The 16,896-nt window shown below is 41.6% G+C and overlaps 1 protein-coding gene across 11 annotated transcripts in view; it reads right to left on the minus strand.

Moving 5' to 3' along the window:
* tjp1a (tight junction protein 1a) overlaps positions 1-16,896 on the minus strand; it is a 169,242-nt gene that overhangs the window by 137,875 nt on the left and 14,471 nt on the right. For all 11 annotated transcript variants that reach the window (XM_061759290.1, XM_061759244.1, XM_061759298.1 and 8 more), the window contains exon 2: positions 2,737-2,950. In XM_061759290.1, coding sequence (XP_061615274.1) covers positions 2,737-2,950 — 214 coding nt within the window. The remainder of the gene's footprint in view (positions 1-2,736; positions 2,951-16,896) is intronic.

Genomic DNA, 16,896 nt, shown 5'->3' on the forward strand with positions numbered 1-16,896 from the left:
TGTGTGCATGCTAGGGGTTGTGCATACTAGTTGAGTAGTGGACTTTACTACTGCACAATGAGGATTTCTAGTGCTGTACTGAAAAATTATCAATGACATCATCAGCGACTAGTTAATGTCGACTTGTCTTTCATCACATTATTGTTCAATAAAAAAAATTCTGAAGTCGTGCAACCCTCCATGATGTGGAAAAAAAAGTATTACATCACTTGGGGTGGCAGTGCTGTATCATCTAAGAGGGTCCTTGACTTGTCACCCAATTCCCCTCCACCGTACAACTACCACCACCTTCAACTCTCCTTCACATCATTGAACGTGAGCTTGCATTAACCCACGTTGACTGCAAATGCTTCCTCTTAAACATGGTCACAACAAGTCTGACACTCCCTGCACTGACAACCAGGCGGCTCCAAAAAAAGAAACACTACTGAACACGCAGCAAGCCAGCACGCACACGTACACACACTTGCACACGCAGGCACGCACGCGCACACACACACACACACACACACACACGCACAAAACTGCCAACACAAAGAGGAAGGACATCACATTGTGAATCTTTATAAAGGGATACATCTGCCGAGGGTTGAGAATAGCAGTGGTACAGAAACATTCAGAGCTGTGCAGGAGAAAGATTTATCAGTATCCTAGTGTCCACTGTGGTCCAGTGCCACCAGAAACAGCCTCGACAAGCTTGCATTAGTCATAGTTTGGCATGGTTTTTTGGCCATAAATCGTTGGTGGCTTTCCCAAAACAGCTGCTCACAGGAACACACAAGCACACATGCAAATCTAGGCATGAATTGACTGGTGGAGAGAGTGGAGCTCAATGGGCGATCCCAGAGTTGGTCAGCCTTTTTAGCATCAAGCAGCTTATCCAATCAAATATTAGATTAATACTTTTTATGAGAATAAGGCAGTCATAGAGAGAGGCATATGGAATGTGTTGTGCGCTCATCTCTAAGCCTAAGAAACATTGCATAACCAAAGGTCATTGTGTCGTGTGTGTGCGGCTGTAACGCGTGTAGATGAAAAATCAGTTGAGTGGAGAAAAAAGACATTTTAATTTTAATAGGCTTGCCATGTTAAAGCTATGATTCAGTGACCATAGCCTACGCTTTTCATTGCATGGTAGTCTGGCAGACTCAGAGCTGGACCTGGTGCATATGATCCAGAGTACTGCACGGCAGTGCACGCACATATGAGGGATGACAAGATTGAGCAAAATAATTGCATGTTTCCCTTTATTTTAATTTTACAGTTGCAGAAGTGCTACCGGGACCATCAAACACATTTTTTAAATGTATGCGTTACAATTAAAGGGAAAGTTTGCAGATGAAAAAAAAAGTCTGTAAAACTGTCATTACAAACCTGACAGTCGTACATTAGGAAATTACCTGTGAAAAAAAAAAAAATCATCCCTCTCTGGCCCCATCTTGTTCTCTAATTTGATTTTTAAGAAACCATCACCCCTGAGTAAGAACAACCAATCAGAGACAGAAGGTGTGACTGACGAGGTGGCGATCATCTGCCGTGGACTCGCAGGCACACTTAAACACTGCCCCCCCCCCCCCCCCCGCAGCCTCGCACTGACCTGTTAGCTACAGCTTCAGGAGCTTTGCTGTAACTGTTGGAAAATCCACCTCTGGAAACAAATGCCCATCCCTCGTTTGCTAACAACTAGACGTAAGACTAGCAGACCAAGAGAATTCAAGCAGTTGAGGATTCAGAAGCGACGCAGAATCAACGTTTATCACCTCGTTTTGATAAAAAAAATAAAAAAAACACCAACTACGAACCAATAACATTTACTGTCATAGTAACACTGGGACGGGTATGGATCAGTTGGTGGTGCGGCTCATCCAGTGGCTGAAGGGTCAGCGGTTCGAATCCCGGCTCCGACTGTCCTCTATTGAAGTGCAAGACACTGAACCGTAAATTGGCTGGCAGCATTGTATGAATTGTGTTAAAGCTGGACAGTGTATTTATCACAAGTATGCACTTTCATAATTGCATGAATGGCAATGTTTGGCACAGCTTTGATCAGAGACTCGGGGATGGGGGAAGGGGTGGATTTGTAAAGTGAGGCTACATTCAAATCCGGCCAGTGGTTTGAAAACTTCAAACTATCCCTTTAATTGGACTTTGACACTGTTGTCACATCAAGCTTGCGCTGCAATCAAGAAACTCACGTGATTTGAAAGATGGTCATAGATTTCAGATCATATAGAGTATGTATGAGTTCTTTGCTTAATAAAATGAGTTAATAAACGCCCACGTTCAAAAAACTGAAAGTGAAGAAACAAAATGATGATTGAATACGAGTTCAGTATAACTGTGAAAGCTGCCGGCATGAGACGCATAAGACTTGAACCACAAAAACTCCTCCACTCTTTCACTTGCCCGGATAAAAATGAGCTTTTGAGGAAATCACTACAATCAGAATAGTCCGATGGAACAGCAACTAAGCTTTCTGACACTAGGCAATGCAGTTCGCTACAGAATGCCTTGAGAGACATTTCTTTGCACCTTGGACATGTTCAAGACACCCTGTGCCATATTTAGCAGAGCAGCCCCACAACAAAAAGGAGCTGGCTTTTTCACAGTACGTACACTGCTATTTTCTTCATCTATTTTAAATCCTATGATACAACTCTGAAAAGTGTGTATCTCTGTTCAAGAACAAATGAGTTTTCCCCCAATTCATGAACGAGTTTGTGCATTCCCACTTACATTGGAGTCAAGCAGATCAATGCTGTCTAGGCTCTTACTGCGGTGAATGCGGCCTTTGATTCGACGTAAGGAAGGTTTTCCCTGGCTCATGGGCAGGGATAGCGTGGACGTGGCAGGCATGGCCATAGCACCAGCACCCCCAGTAGCACCAATAGGCCCATCTGAAGACTCGGGAGCACCAGAGGGCGACGTCTCTCCATCTGATGGCGTTACCCTGCAAGACACAGCGAGAACAACGATGTTGATGGTGTTTTCTGCCATGTTGATATTTTTTTGTCTGCCATCAATAGTGTAGAGACAAACCCAGAACAGAACTGGGTATGCCTCACACAAATCTGAACCTTCCAGACTTAACAACCTCATGTAACCACACCAATGTCACCCCAGATTCAATACAATTTTTAATACCACAATTTATCTGAATCTTCAGTGCACACTGCTTGCCAGCAGTAACTGATGCATATTCAAGAGAAAAACCTAAAGATACCTGGGGGATCAAAGTAAGACAACTTGATGCCTTTTAAAGGACATTCTCGCCTGTTGGGTGTAGTGAGAGTCAAGCAAGTGTGAGTAATTGGGCTGAATGTTAGCTGAGTAGCCTGCAGATGGATACAAGGTATGGAGTACCCACTTGTCTTCTATTATTCGGCCACAAAGCTTCATATACATGTAAGAAAGCTGGTGTTGCTGTGAAAAATAAAGTCAACATTTTTACACTGTTCTTTTGGCCTTTACTCTGCATGCAAACCATTGTTAGCTAAATAGAAACTGGGTGACTAGTGTGAAGTTTGGACGGCCACTCTGAGTTATTTTTATTTTTTTTAAACCTGTCTCCTATTGACATGTTTTTCTTATTTTACATGCAACTGTAATATCGGGAGTAATGCAGTCCACATACACCGGCTGCACATTATGACCCTTTAAATCAAATGATATCCAATCCAAGAGCTGTAGCAAAAATGCTGCGATTACAAAGATACAGTAGGTTAATCATTATAGTGCCACTAGTTGTATTTTCAAGCTCTTAAAATTCACTTTTATGTGAACAGAGATTTTTTTTTTTAACCCGCAAGGACTTTTTATTTATTTATTAAAGTGCTAAATATGCACATACTATGGACTAGTTCCAGCCAAACAAATTATTTTAGACATTTTTTCTTCACAGTAATCCATTTCCTATGCTCGTAAATCCAAAAATATATTTTGTGTTTTGTCATAGATATTTACTGTAATGGATCAGTAAAAATATCTAAACAAAAGTATAAAACACTGAGTTGGAAAAAAAGGACCAAAGATGAATTGCCTGGCAGCCAGTCAGCGTCTCTGACTGCGCAAAACACATGCAGTTAGCGATATAACAAAAGGTCAAGAAAATACAGAGACACTCAGGCAGTTCTTCAGTAAAAGAACATATCCAGTAAGCAGCAGTTCAAAATGTTAAAAATACATTGTCGATAGCAAGGGTGAACTGCCACACTTGTTAATGCTGATGAAAATAGTATAGTAAATCAAATAATCGCTTTCCTACAGCCGAGACATGTTGGCAGTGGCGGTTTCTGATATGGGTGATTTGGGTAGCTGCCCAGGGCGGCATCTTGTGGGGGGCAGCACATTCACCACTATGGAGAATTTAGAATCTTAAATTAACCGAGTGCATGTTTGTAGAATGTGGGAGTAGCCACAGAAAATCCCGCCATTAAGAACAGGGAGAACATGCAAACTCCAAGATCCGAACCCTGAACCTCAGAACTGTGAGGCGGATGTGCTCACCACAAGGGCACTGTGCTGCCTTAAAAAAGACAGTTGAGAATGAAGGGGAAGCAAGTCAATTATGCATTGAAAAAGAGGTGGATGAGTTGAGTTTGTCTCACTGCACACATATGACAATGTTTTGACCGAGGCTCACGGAGGTTGAGAATGCTCTCTTGTTAGTGCACGGCGCTGTGGCTTTGGGAGCAAGAAGGGATGCTCCAATACAAGTGGCAAATCAAATATTCATAATGCTTTAGTAAAGTAAAATGGATCTAATGATTTTATAAATTAAAAGCTATGTGGTACTGCGTGAAAATGTCAGCTAGCATTATTGTTCGTCACTATGTTTGTTAAATCATTGTGGACAAGAGCTGATTGGGCTTTTTGGTTCCGCAGGCAATACTTGTGAGGAGTGATTTGTCTATAATGTTGGTCATTCTGATCATGGCAAATATTGACAGCATACCATGGGTAAAAAATCAGGAAACCTCTAAGCCTAATTGAATTCTTTGCTCTGTTGTTGTTTAAACAACTCCAAACAAAGAAGCTAAATGCTGACAACATCAGTGTCTTTTTGAGTCAAGTTGTGGTGGCCCTGTCAGGTCTTGTACTGGCCCCGTATATTCATGATGTAACTGTAATATATTAAGTTTTAGTAATTATTTCGGATTTAGCGTCGTTTAAGACCCTTTAATAAATTATTCGTACAATTGCATTCATGGTGATGACTCTGTACTAACCTCACTAAAATCAAGGCATTGCAATTGCACAAATTAAGAATAATGCTTAAAAGAATAAATCAGTAAAAAATTATTTAAATATTTACTGAGCATTCACATTCCAACAATGCTTTATCTTGTGTCTTGAGGTTATCCACAGTAAGTATAATTAGGGGTGCTCCGATCAGGGTTTTATGCTGCCGATTCAAGTACCAATAATCCGTAAGTGAGATGTATCTCTGCACAGTGTGAAGGCGGGAGGGGACGCGACACTAGTACTGGGCTAATATGGAAAAAAAAAATAACCACGATTATTTTTATTGATATTGAAATCATGATTAATAAACATAATTATTCATTTATTTCAACACTTTGTATTTATTCAACTACCAAAAATAAATTAGTAACAAGTAAAATAATTATAAATTAAAATACTAGAAATGGGAAATAAAAACAATAAAGAATGATAAATACATTGATGGCTAAAAACGTGCCAATGCTTTTAACAATGACTGTATTGTCTTTATCTATGATGGTTGTCTAAAAAAAAAAATCCTCTCATTATTGCAGAATTTAGCAAATAGAAATCATTTTGGTAATCCTTATTGACCCAAAACAGAAAAAGATTTTATGTCACACTCAGGAAAAAGAGTGTGTCTTTTTATACAATCAATGACTGCATCTGCTGCTTCTGCTGTTTGGGCGTTGGCCTCTTAGGGGCAGTGTGGTGCGATGCATGCATAGATCTACTCGTTTACTGGATGCTAAAAAAAGATCAGAAAAAAGTTGCGATATAACGTCCATAAACTCATTTTTCACAGATTAGGAATAATATATGCCTGTGAGTATTATTATATTACCTGTCTGTATGTGTTACTACGGCGTTTGTGTGTGACTATTCGTTATTTGACGGTAAATCCCTCCCGTGACCAAATGCCAATATTAGCTAGTCCATCAATAGGGTTTTTGACTGTTAGCATTAAGCTGGCGATTTCGAAAACTATGTGTGTCTTGTATTTAAATCTAAAATGAGGGTAATTATTTTTGTTGTGTGCTTACTTTTATCGTAAACTCCAACTGAGGTGTCAGTAAATGGCTTAAAGCACGCTCAGGGAGGGCAGAATAACATTCTACAGGCTGCGAAGTACGAGCTGTTGTATGAAGCTAGCGGCATTAGCTTCGGTTTGGCCATCGTCTTGAGGCTAACTCGAATGTGTGCCCGTTTATCCAGTCTGGTGGTCGCGGTTCCTCCTTGCGTCATCACAACATCCTGTCTTAAACAGGATGTTTCGGTGATAATAGAATTTCAGATCGACACTGAAAATGCAGTTGTGGGCCTTTTTCGGCAGGAGAAAATTTGCGGTGACTTAGAAATTTGTACTGGCCCAAGCAGGCTAATACCTATCCATAAGTGGTTGGCCGATACAGCAAAATAGTGGTCCCGGGCCACCGTTAATGTCGGACCCTGCGACATGCAGAGAATCGCTTGTTCCAACAATGTCACGTGTTTTTCCTTTATCACTTTTGAAGGGATGAATTTCAGAAGATGTCTTTGAATAGATGGATGGATGGATGGATTACTAGTGCTGTTGCTAAACAGTGACTAGTACCACAGTTGACTAAGCGCACGATTCACCTTTAAGCTTGGACTGAGGGGTTGGACTAAGGGATTCTACTGTATATACAAATGCTGTATATACCCCCAAAAAGTCAGTCGCTAAAAGACATTAAACAGCTGGGCGCAGCTGGTCCCCTGTTCCACGGCCAGGACGAAAACCACACGGCTCCTCCTGAATCTGAGATTCGACTTCCCAACGGACCCTACTCTGCAGCACCCCTGAATAGACCTTACCAGGGAGGCTGAGGATCCCCCTGTAGTGGGAACACACCCTCTGATCCCCCTTCTTAAAAAGGGGACCACCACCCCAGTCTGCCAATCCAGAAGCACTCTCCCCGATGTCCACGCAATGTTGCAGGACAGCCCCAGAACATCCAGAGCCTTTAGGAAGTCCGGGTGAATCTAATCCACCCCCGGGGCCTTGCCACCGAGGAGCTTTTTAACCACCTCGATGACCTCAACCCCAGAGAGAGGAGAGCCCGCCTCAGAGAACCCAGACTCTGCTTCCTTATGCGAAGGCGTGTCGGTGGAATTGAGGTATTCGAAGTATTCTCCCCCACCGACTCACAACGTCGAGGTCAACAGCGCCCCATCCCCACTATACACAGGTATCTTGGTGGTGCACTGCTTTCCTCTCCCGAGACGCCGGATGGTGGACCATGGCCTCACCGAACTCCTCCCATACCCGAGTTTTTGCTTCAGTGACCACCAAAGCTGCATTCCGCTTGGCCAGCCGGTACCCATCAGATGCCTCAGGAGTACCACAGGCCAAAAAGGCCCGATAGGACTCCTTCTTCAGCTTGACAGCATCCCTCACTGTGGGAAATGTGGGTAGGGCTAAATGGAACAGTCCTTAAATGGTTCAGGTCCTATTTGGAAGTAACGAGTTATTTTGTAACAATTGGAAGTGTTCAATCTTATCGAATGGCAATGACCTATGGAGTCCCTCAAGGGCCAGTTCTTGGACCCCTCCTGTTCAACCTGTATATGCTACCCTTGGGTCAAATTCTTCAGAACTTTAACTATTTTACTATCATAGCTATGCAGATGACACACAGTTATATCTAGCAGTTTCTCCAGATGACTACAGTTCAATTGAGGTTTTGTGTCACTGTCTAAAACAGATAAATAACTGGATGAACCAAAATGTTCTTCAATTAAACCACAGCAAAACTGAGATAATTGTTTTTGGCAATAACGAAAAGAGGATTGCTGTTTGTAAATACCTGGAGTCACTCTCTTTAAAAAACAAAGACCAAGTCTGAAGCCTTGGTGTTCTGATAGATTCTGACCTGAATTTCAACAGTCATATCAAATCAATTACTAAAACTTCCTTCGACCATCTGAAGAACATATCCAGAGTGAAGGTCATCCATTCTTTTATCTCAAGTAGACTTGACTATTGTAATGGTCTTCTGACTGGACTCCCCAAAAAGAGCATTAAACAGCTGCAGCTCGGGTTCTGACCAGAATAGAGAAGTCAGAGCATATTACTCCAATTCTAAAGTCTTTATACTGCCTCCCAGTCAGCGTTAGAATAAATTTGAAAGGTCTGCTACTGGTCTAATAAATCAGTTTATGTCAGATAAATTGGTTTAGTTCCTGAATACATGAAAGAAATGCTCATGGAATATAAACCCAGTCAGGCTCTGATATCGAGAGACTCAGGTCAAATAGTGGAGTACAGAGTCCAAAGCAAACATGGTGAAGCAGTATTTAGCTATTATGCTGCACACATATGGAATAAGTTGCCAACAGAAGTAACGTCAGGCCCAAGTGTGAATGCTTTTAAGTCCAGGTTAAAAACTTTTTTTTATCATGCTTTTTAAAGCATTTTCACTTTTAAATGATATTTCTTGCACTGTACGCTGTTTTAATTGTACTTTTTATTTATTTATTTATTTTGTTTAAATGCTTCTTAGCTGTTTTTTTCTTTGTTTTTAAATGCTTTTAATTATGTAAAGCACATTGAGTTACCTTGTGTATGAAATAAATAAATGTGCTTTTATTTTCTTTAAATGGATACACGGTAATAATATTAGCTGAGTGAGGTTCTCAGAACAAACTTATCAATGCAAGCTGTGTAAAGAAAATTCTGAATGACTCGAAATTCTTTTTGGGGGGATTTATCCATTTATGAGTCATACCTACAAAACAATTGTTCAAACAGCTGAGCTAAAACATTGACATTTTGCAGAAACTGCTTCCATTTCTTTCATTATAGATTTCAAAACATTCTGCAACAGATTTTAGGCTGAGGGTGGAGAGTACCCAAATGCCCTTCTCCCAACTTCTGTCTGAGTTTTTGGGACAGAGAGCATAAAGAGGTCCTGAGAATGCAACAAATTATGGCCGGTATTTTTCTGCCTGATAAAAAGACACAGATAGGGGCAACGCAGACCAAGAATTGCCTAATAAATAAAGGTGTACCAGTGAGTGAGCCTGCAGGTCTCCAACGCAGGCCATCCAATCTGAGAATACAACTCACAACGGTGAGACCGAGCTTTACAATTTGTAATGAACTTCAAAGATAAATGGTAGACAATATCAAGCAGATGGAGACACTGTGCAGAGGCATACATGTACAACAAATCACCACAATCTAAAACAGGTAAAAATGTCGCAGCAACAACCCATTTTTATTTATTTTTTTTTTTTACATTAAAAGAAAAACACATCTTTTTTTAAATAATAAAAACAGTTTTATCCTCAGTCTTTTCACAAGACACAGTACATGTGATTTTAAATTGAGGGAGTCGTCAATCAGTATGCCCAGGTATTTGAAACAGAGTGCAACCATAATGCACAGTGCCGTTTGAATGATCACAAAGGCATTTTGCAAATTTTCAACAGCTTGTGCAAGAGATGCAGCACAGCAGTACACAATGCCATCATCTGCATAAAGATGGAGTTATGCATTTGACACATTTTGAACAAGATTATTGACATTATATATACAGGATAGTCGGAAGATGTGTCATTAAAAAAAAACGAACAGAAAAACGGGACAAATATCTGCTTATTGTATCTAATGTGTCTAATATTGCACACAATTTCTTTGTTCTTTTCTCTTGGATCTTCATTATGCATGAGAGCCCTAATAGTGCCATTGAGAGTGACAGATAAAAGTAAAACACGCGTGCTTACTTGCGGGTGGCCGCTGAATTATTTATCACGACTGATGCTCCTGGTTTTTGGGGCGATATATTGAGTCATGGCTGTCATGTCAGTGCAGTTACAAGTTAATAATACTTTTTTTTATTGCATCTAGAGAAAAAGGCAGACACTCACAAAAAGGCTGGAGCGCACTCACTGTGTCCCCAAAGCAACCTCTTCAGTGAAAACAACAAAGCACACGCCTTGAAGTACAAAAATATAGAAATAACAAGAAAACATTGACAGTCGTGAAAAGTAGGTCATAAATGTTGCATGAGACTTTGGCCCAAAATAGAGTATTTCCCTCCTGCCCAGGATTAAACAGGTCAGTAGCAGACTTCATCAATTACCCAAAATCACAGAAATGTGCACATGTAATTTGTCAAATAGCATTGAAATCATGATAAATGAAGTATAGTCTACATAAAAATATGATTGCTGTAAAATATAGGAAATGAAATAAGAAAAAGTGTGCGTGTCTGAAAAAAAAGACAAATATTTTGTAATTAATTATTTTTAAAAATGTAGTCCCCGAGGGGAAATGTAATTTGAATTTTTACTGTCAACATGTGCCCTGCAATTGCCTAGCAACTAGTCCACGGTGTACCCCCTGCTCCCCTTTCCCAAAGTGGGCTGGGAAAGGCTGCACTCACCTGCAAACCAAATGAAAATATGGTGTATAGAAAATGGATGGATGCATTTATTGTTTTGCATACATTACACTACACAGACCACATACAGTGTTCCCTCGTTTTTGCGGTTAATGGGGACCAAAACCCCCACGAGAGGTAGGATTTGCTTAAATCTTTAATTATAAAATCGTATACAGTAATTAACATTACTGAGAGGCGAATACAGACCATACAGAGGCACGCTTCTGAGGCCGTATCATTTTTAAAATTTCTCGAACCAGCCTTTGCTGGCTGAAAAGCCTCATCCTCGAGGAGGCGAATCACTCCTGGCAGCGCTAGTACTGGCTTGAGGTTCGTCAGCACCTTCTTCAGCCTCTTCATTGTCGTCATCGGGCAAAATGTGGTCGTAGAGAGCTTTGGCCTTTGTCCTGATAATATTAGTGTCCAAACTCACTGTCTTTCCCCTGCAATCAGCAATCCACAATGCCAATGCAACTTCCATTTTCAAAATTATCTTACAACACAGCGGCACGGTGGAAGACTGGTTAGAGCGTCTGCCTCACAGTTCTGAGGACCGGGGTTCAATCCCCGGCCCCGCCTGGGTGGAGTTTGCATGTTCTCCCCGTGCCTGCGTGGGTTTTCTCCGGGCACTCCGGTTTTCCCACATCCCAAAAACATGCGTGGTAGGTTAATTGACAACTCTAAATTGCCCGTAGGTGTGAATGTGAGTACGAATGGTTGTTTTTTTGTATGTGCCCTGCGATTGGCTGGCAACCCGTTCAGGGTGTAGCCCGCCTCCTGCCCGATGATAGCTGGGATAGGCTCCAGCACGCCCTCGACCCGAGTGAGGAGAAGCGGCTCAGAAAATGGATGGATGGATGGATCTAATTACGCGGAGTTACCACACATTTCGCTTCCTTATTGAAGCAGTTTTGCGGATGTTTGCTTTCTCTTTCTTGATGTACCGCACTGTAGATTCATTCATGCATAACTTCTGCACTCTTTGATCAAATCTAAAAGTTTCACTTTTTCGCTGATGGTCATCATCTTCTTCTTCCTCTTGGGCGCCCCGGAGGAAGCTTTCGCGGGGGCACAGGCATTGTAAGGGCTTGCTTAACTAATCAAAAAAATTTGCACTTAAACAAAAAAAGTTATTGCGAACACAACAGCGTGGACGAGACTGGCGAGACACAACAAGGGAAGATGCGATAATGCGCAGCCAATCAGCTCACGGGATAAATCCATTCGTGCTCTCATTGGTCGATGTCGCGCCGGGAACCAATCACGCGCCTTGTATGAGTGCCCGTACAGTAGAGGCATGTACAAAGCCTCGGAGTCAACTCCTCTCTTTGTTTGACATGCAGGGCGCGCGCATCAACTTGAAACAACGCGTCTTTCCGCAATATGGCTCCCGATATGGCTGTATTTTTATTTTATTATTATTATTTTTTAATAAATATTTTGGAAAAACCCGGGGAAGCACTGAAGCCGCAAAACGTGAAGCGCGAAGTGGCGAGGGAACACTGTATATGCAGGAATGCAAGGAGAGATGACAGAGTGTGTGTTGTGAAGGGGCACACAAACAGTGTTGTGGGTGTCGACGTCATGCTCAAGGGCAATCTATTTTCATCGACAGCAGGTTTTCCTTACATATCGAGCTCCTGCTGCCTCATATCAAATTAAACTCTAATTCTGGGCTTTCAGATCACGTTTTCTACCAATCCCTAGAAGGGCAATGAATGCTGTATTTAAGGTTTCTATAGCTCATAGTTGTCTCTTTAAGAGCCAGCTCACTGCGAGATAACGGTGATGAATTAGGGGAGTACCTGGGGTCATTGCTTTTTAGACTTATGAGCTAACACACTTTATTATGACAGATGTACGCATGGAGAGCACTTTACTTTAGTAAGGACTACAGGGACAACGGCAGTGTGTCGTATTCCGAGTAGGACACACACACACACACACAATACGTGTGAGGTTTCTTCCGCACTCCTGAATTGGCTTTGAAAGAAAACCGCCCTTATGCATTGTAGTGTAAAATATGCTTGGCTTAAAGTGTACGATATACTGTACTATACTAATGAGATGCGTTTGTTAATATTATCCAGGCCATAATGTGATGGCCATGCACCAAAAATAGCTCCACTGAAGTAGTTCACTCTGTTCGACTTTCCACGCTCACCAGCCAAAAGCAAAAGTTTGAGCACTACGACAACAAAGACGAAACAAAAGGAGACAGGTGAATAAAGCATGAGGGAGCATGAGGCTGCAAGGCGAAATGAAGACACAGTGAGGAATAAGGATAACGACTATAATGCAAAGAGACAAAGGACAGAGGGACACTGTCAGTGTATGGCTCTGAGTGCTTCGTAATGTCAGACTCTTCAGGCTGAAGTGATGGGTTCAACATGCATCATTCTGCTCACGGGCCCCACTTCCACTGTTGCAGACACGTGGTGACTAGAAAGGAATGACACATCCTGCTTGATTCAGACAACCTTGCTGACCTCCCTTGAAGCTCTTTTATTGTTCGGCTCCTTGAAAGGGGAGGGAGCTTCTGCCAATATTAGTGAAAGTGGGTTTTTGCATAACATTATGCAATGTCCATCCATCTTTACATTCATTTTCTATACCGCTTGTCATTGAGGTGACAAGTGAGCCAGAGCCTATTCCAGCAGACTTTCGACGAGAGGCGGTAACCCTGGACTGGTCGGCAGCCAACTGCACGGGTACGGCTCATACAGTTAAGACAAACAGCCATTCACAATCATAGTCACACATTTGGGGAATTAGAGTGTTGTTGACTGTTGAACTACCATGCATATTTTTGGAGAGTGAAAGCAATATTGTACTCAGAAAAAACATGGAGAGAACATGCAAACTCCACACAGGAGGGCCTGAGCCAAGAAGAACCTCAAATCTCAGAACTGTGGGCAGACATGCTGTGGACACACACATTCGAATTTAGTAGGTAATAGTTTTAAAAGCACTATATTAACCATGAAATGGATGATTTTTCCAACAACATGAGTCACATGCATGGTCATGACCACAATATAGCCTAACGTGCATTCTCTGCTTCTTTCAGATATTGATTAAATACTCTATTTGTATAGCATTGTAAAAGTTTTTCAGCAAAGCAATCGAAGACGAAAGAGAGGTGGAAAGCGAGTTCTTAGGCAGGAAGAGAAGAGGAAAGCACAGAGCCTAGAACTGAATGTGGGGACCTTGAATGTTGAGACTATGACAGGAAAAGCTTGGGAGTTGGTTGACATGATGATTAGGAGAAATGTTGATATATTGTGTGTCCAGGAAACCAGGTGGAAAGGCAGTAAGGCTAGAAGTTTAGGGGCAGGGTTTAAATTATTTTACCATGGTGTAGATGGGAAGAGAAATGGGGTCAGGGTTATTTTAAAAGAAGAGTTGGCTGAGAATTCAAGATCAACGAATCCATGGTTCGCAAGTGGAGGAAGTAGGAAAACGCCGGCATCATTGCTGAACAGCCCCCCCGGCAACGAGACTGACTCCGACAATGACGAGAGGGAACCCGGCATGTTTGATGGAGAACTTGCCCAGCTGTTCATTTCGGATACAGAAGATGAGGACTTTGATGGATTTGTGGATGAGGATTGATCCAAAAATAACGTGAGTACATTGTTAAATACTTCAATAAAGTACAATCGAACTCAGTTTTGCTCCCGCCGCCTGTGTTAAATACAGAAATATTGTATTGTACTGAGACTGCGCCATTTAATACGGTGCGCCTTATGGTCGCGAAAATACGGTACTTTGAACTGGGTTAGCTGTACTGTTACTGTTACTGTTTTTTGTTATTTTTTTGTCATTGAGAATGTATTTCTGCAGATTTGCACCCAGTATTCATTGTCAATAGACCCTGAGAGTTCTTTTTCCCATTTTGCAATTGGTATGTGTATTGAATTAGTACTTGAGATTAATTTGTATACTTTTGTACACTTTTTTTGAGTTGTGGGAGTAGTTCCACTATTTTGTAAAGTGTTCACGTGGGTTGAGAATCTGTTTCGAATTGCTGTTCTGATTAGTATTGAAAGAAGTTACCACCTCTAATTTGAAATTCTTGGAATAAGCTTTCATATGACATGAATGCATTATTTTTGAATAAGTGATGTAGTTGGTCAATTCCACTTTGTTCCCATGTGCTGCCTGCAGTAAAGGGGTATTTTGTCAATCTCAAAATCGGGATTGTGCCAGATTGGGGAAGAATAATATGGTGCTGACTGAGATTGTGTGGTTTCTATACTTTTTCACCAAGTTTATAAAGTGGCTGCCATAATCGGATTCTTAAAACAATTGTGGCGTTTGAAACTTGTACTGATAAATGGGAAGTCTGAAAGTTTGGTGCTATTGCAGTCTATTTGTTTTGATTGCAGCCCTATGAGAGGCACAAGTCAGTGCAAACTGTAGGCCGGTCCCAAGCCCAGATAAATGCAGAGTGTTGCGTCAGGAAGGGCATCCGGCTTAAAACTTTGCCAAACAAATACGAGCGTTCATCCAAAGAATTCCATACCGGATCGGTCGTGGCCCGGGTTAACAATGTGATATAGTAAGATGTTAAATATTACATTACATCATAGCACATTGTGAATAAAAGGTCCATAAAAGGCATGTGAGCGGATATTCTCTAAAGCTGGAGAACTTACATGAACATGAAGAAAAATGTAATTGCCTGACTGCCAAGACATTAGAAAAACATCCATCCATCCATCCATTTTCTTTACCGCTTATCCTCACTAGGGTCGCGGGAGTGCTGCAGCCTAACCCAGCTATCTTTGGGCGGGAGGCGGGGGACGCCCTGAACCGGCCGCCAGCCATTCGCAGGGTACATAGAAACAAACAACCATTCGCATTCCAAATTGATTATTAAAATCCTTTCAAACTTTTTCCGGTGTGCTGCATGTTGGTCCTAAATCACACTCGCCCCTTGTCAACACCGGTCTTATGAATGACATTGAGTTTATGAAACAAAATTGCCTTAATGCCCTCAAGAAACATACTTTTTGACTATGCTGCATAGTTACAAATATCATTTTACTCGAATTCAATTAGTTCTCGTGTACTCGTAGCACACAAAAAAAATGCGGAATCCAATGTATTAACCCAATAAGCACAATGACCATACACCAATAATTCCCCATTGAAAATACTATTCCACAGACAATACCATATTTTACCATAATTTCAAAAAGATCAGTGTTTCATCCATCCATCAATTTTCAATCGCGCTTGCTCTCATTAGGGTCGTGGGTGAAGTCCGAGTTTACTTTGTGCGATAGGAGAGATAGACTCTGGACTGGTCACCAGTCAATCGCAGGTCAAAAATGGACAAACAACCGTTCACATTCACATGCAAACATATTTCAAACACAGAAACTCTCGACTGTGCAGCAGACACACAAACCATTTTTTATTTTTCTTGAAACATTCCAATTTGAACAGGATACAGTATACCATGTTGAGTGTGCTTTCCACTTGACTTTTTATCCTGTTAGATGGAAGTGTAAAATATTCTCATGATCAAGAAATGTGGACTTTTCCTTTGACCTTGACTTTTCCCATTTTCCACCTCGCCAATGGCTAATTAAAACAGGATGTGGCGAAGCGAATATCACCCATGTTTGCCACACTGGCGAATCCAAATTGCCTGCATCAAAAGCCCTTCCAGATAAAAGTTAAAGTGCTTATTCCGCCGTGTGTGCACAGTGTTCATAGTTTCGTTTTTCACCTGCTTCGTAAAATGTTTCAATACACTGTCCAAACACTGCATGCTGAACATTCAGGCTCACGGGCGTTCCCAGCTGCGGGGAGCAGCGCATCGGGGAAGACAAGACCTGATGCTCCTTGGTGCCCAATTGAAGCACGCATATTACCGCGGCGTATGTTTGAAGTTTCGATGTTCAATGTGTGCAGCAATTCACATTAGTTCTCGCAAGTACAGAATCTAGCAGCCTTCTTCATCAATGCATGAGCCGCTAATCACAGCTCGGTTGTTATGCCGAGCGGCGGCGACGCTGTCTCAAACCAGTGCCGTAGTTAGACATAGTCAGGCCTCTTCGGCCCCCTTATGCAATTTAGACCACTTTGTCCTGCTTTTGAAGTCTGTCACAATTATCTGACAGGTAAAGTTAGCCTACTAATATTTACCACCAAAGATTTTAAAATATCTTCAAGTAAAAAGTTCTCCTATTTCCTGAGCTAGATAAAGTCGTTAAGATCCTTCTTGAGGATTATAGTATTTGTTGGC

Source organism: Phyllopteryx taeniolatus, chromosome 2 (genome assembly GCF_024500385.1).
Source record: "Phyllopteryx taeniolatus isolate TA_2022b chromosome 2, UOR_Ptae_1.2, whole genome shotgun sequence".
NCBI lineage: Eukaryota > Metazoa > Chordata > Actinopteri > Syngnathiformes > Syngnathidae > Phyllopteryx > Phyllopteryx taeniolatus.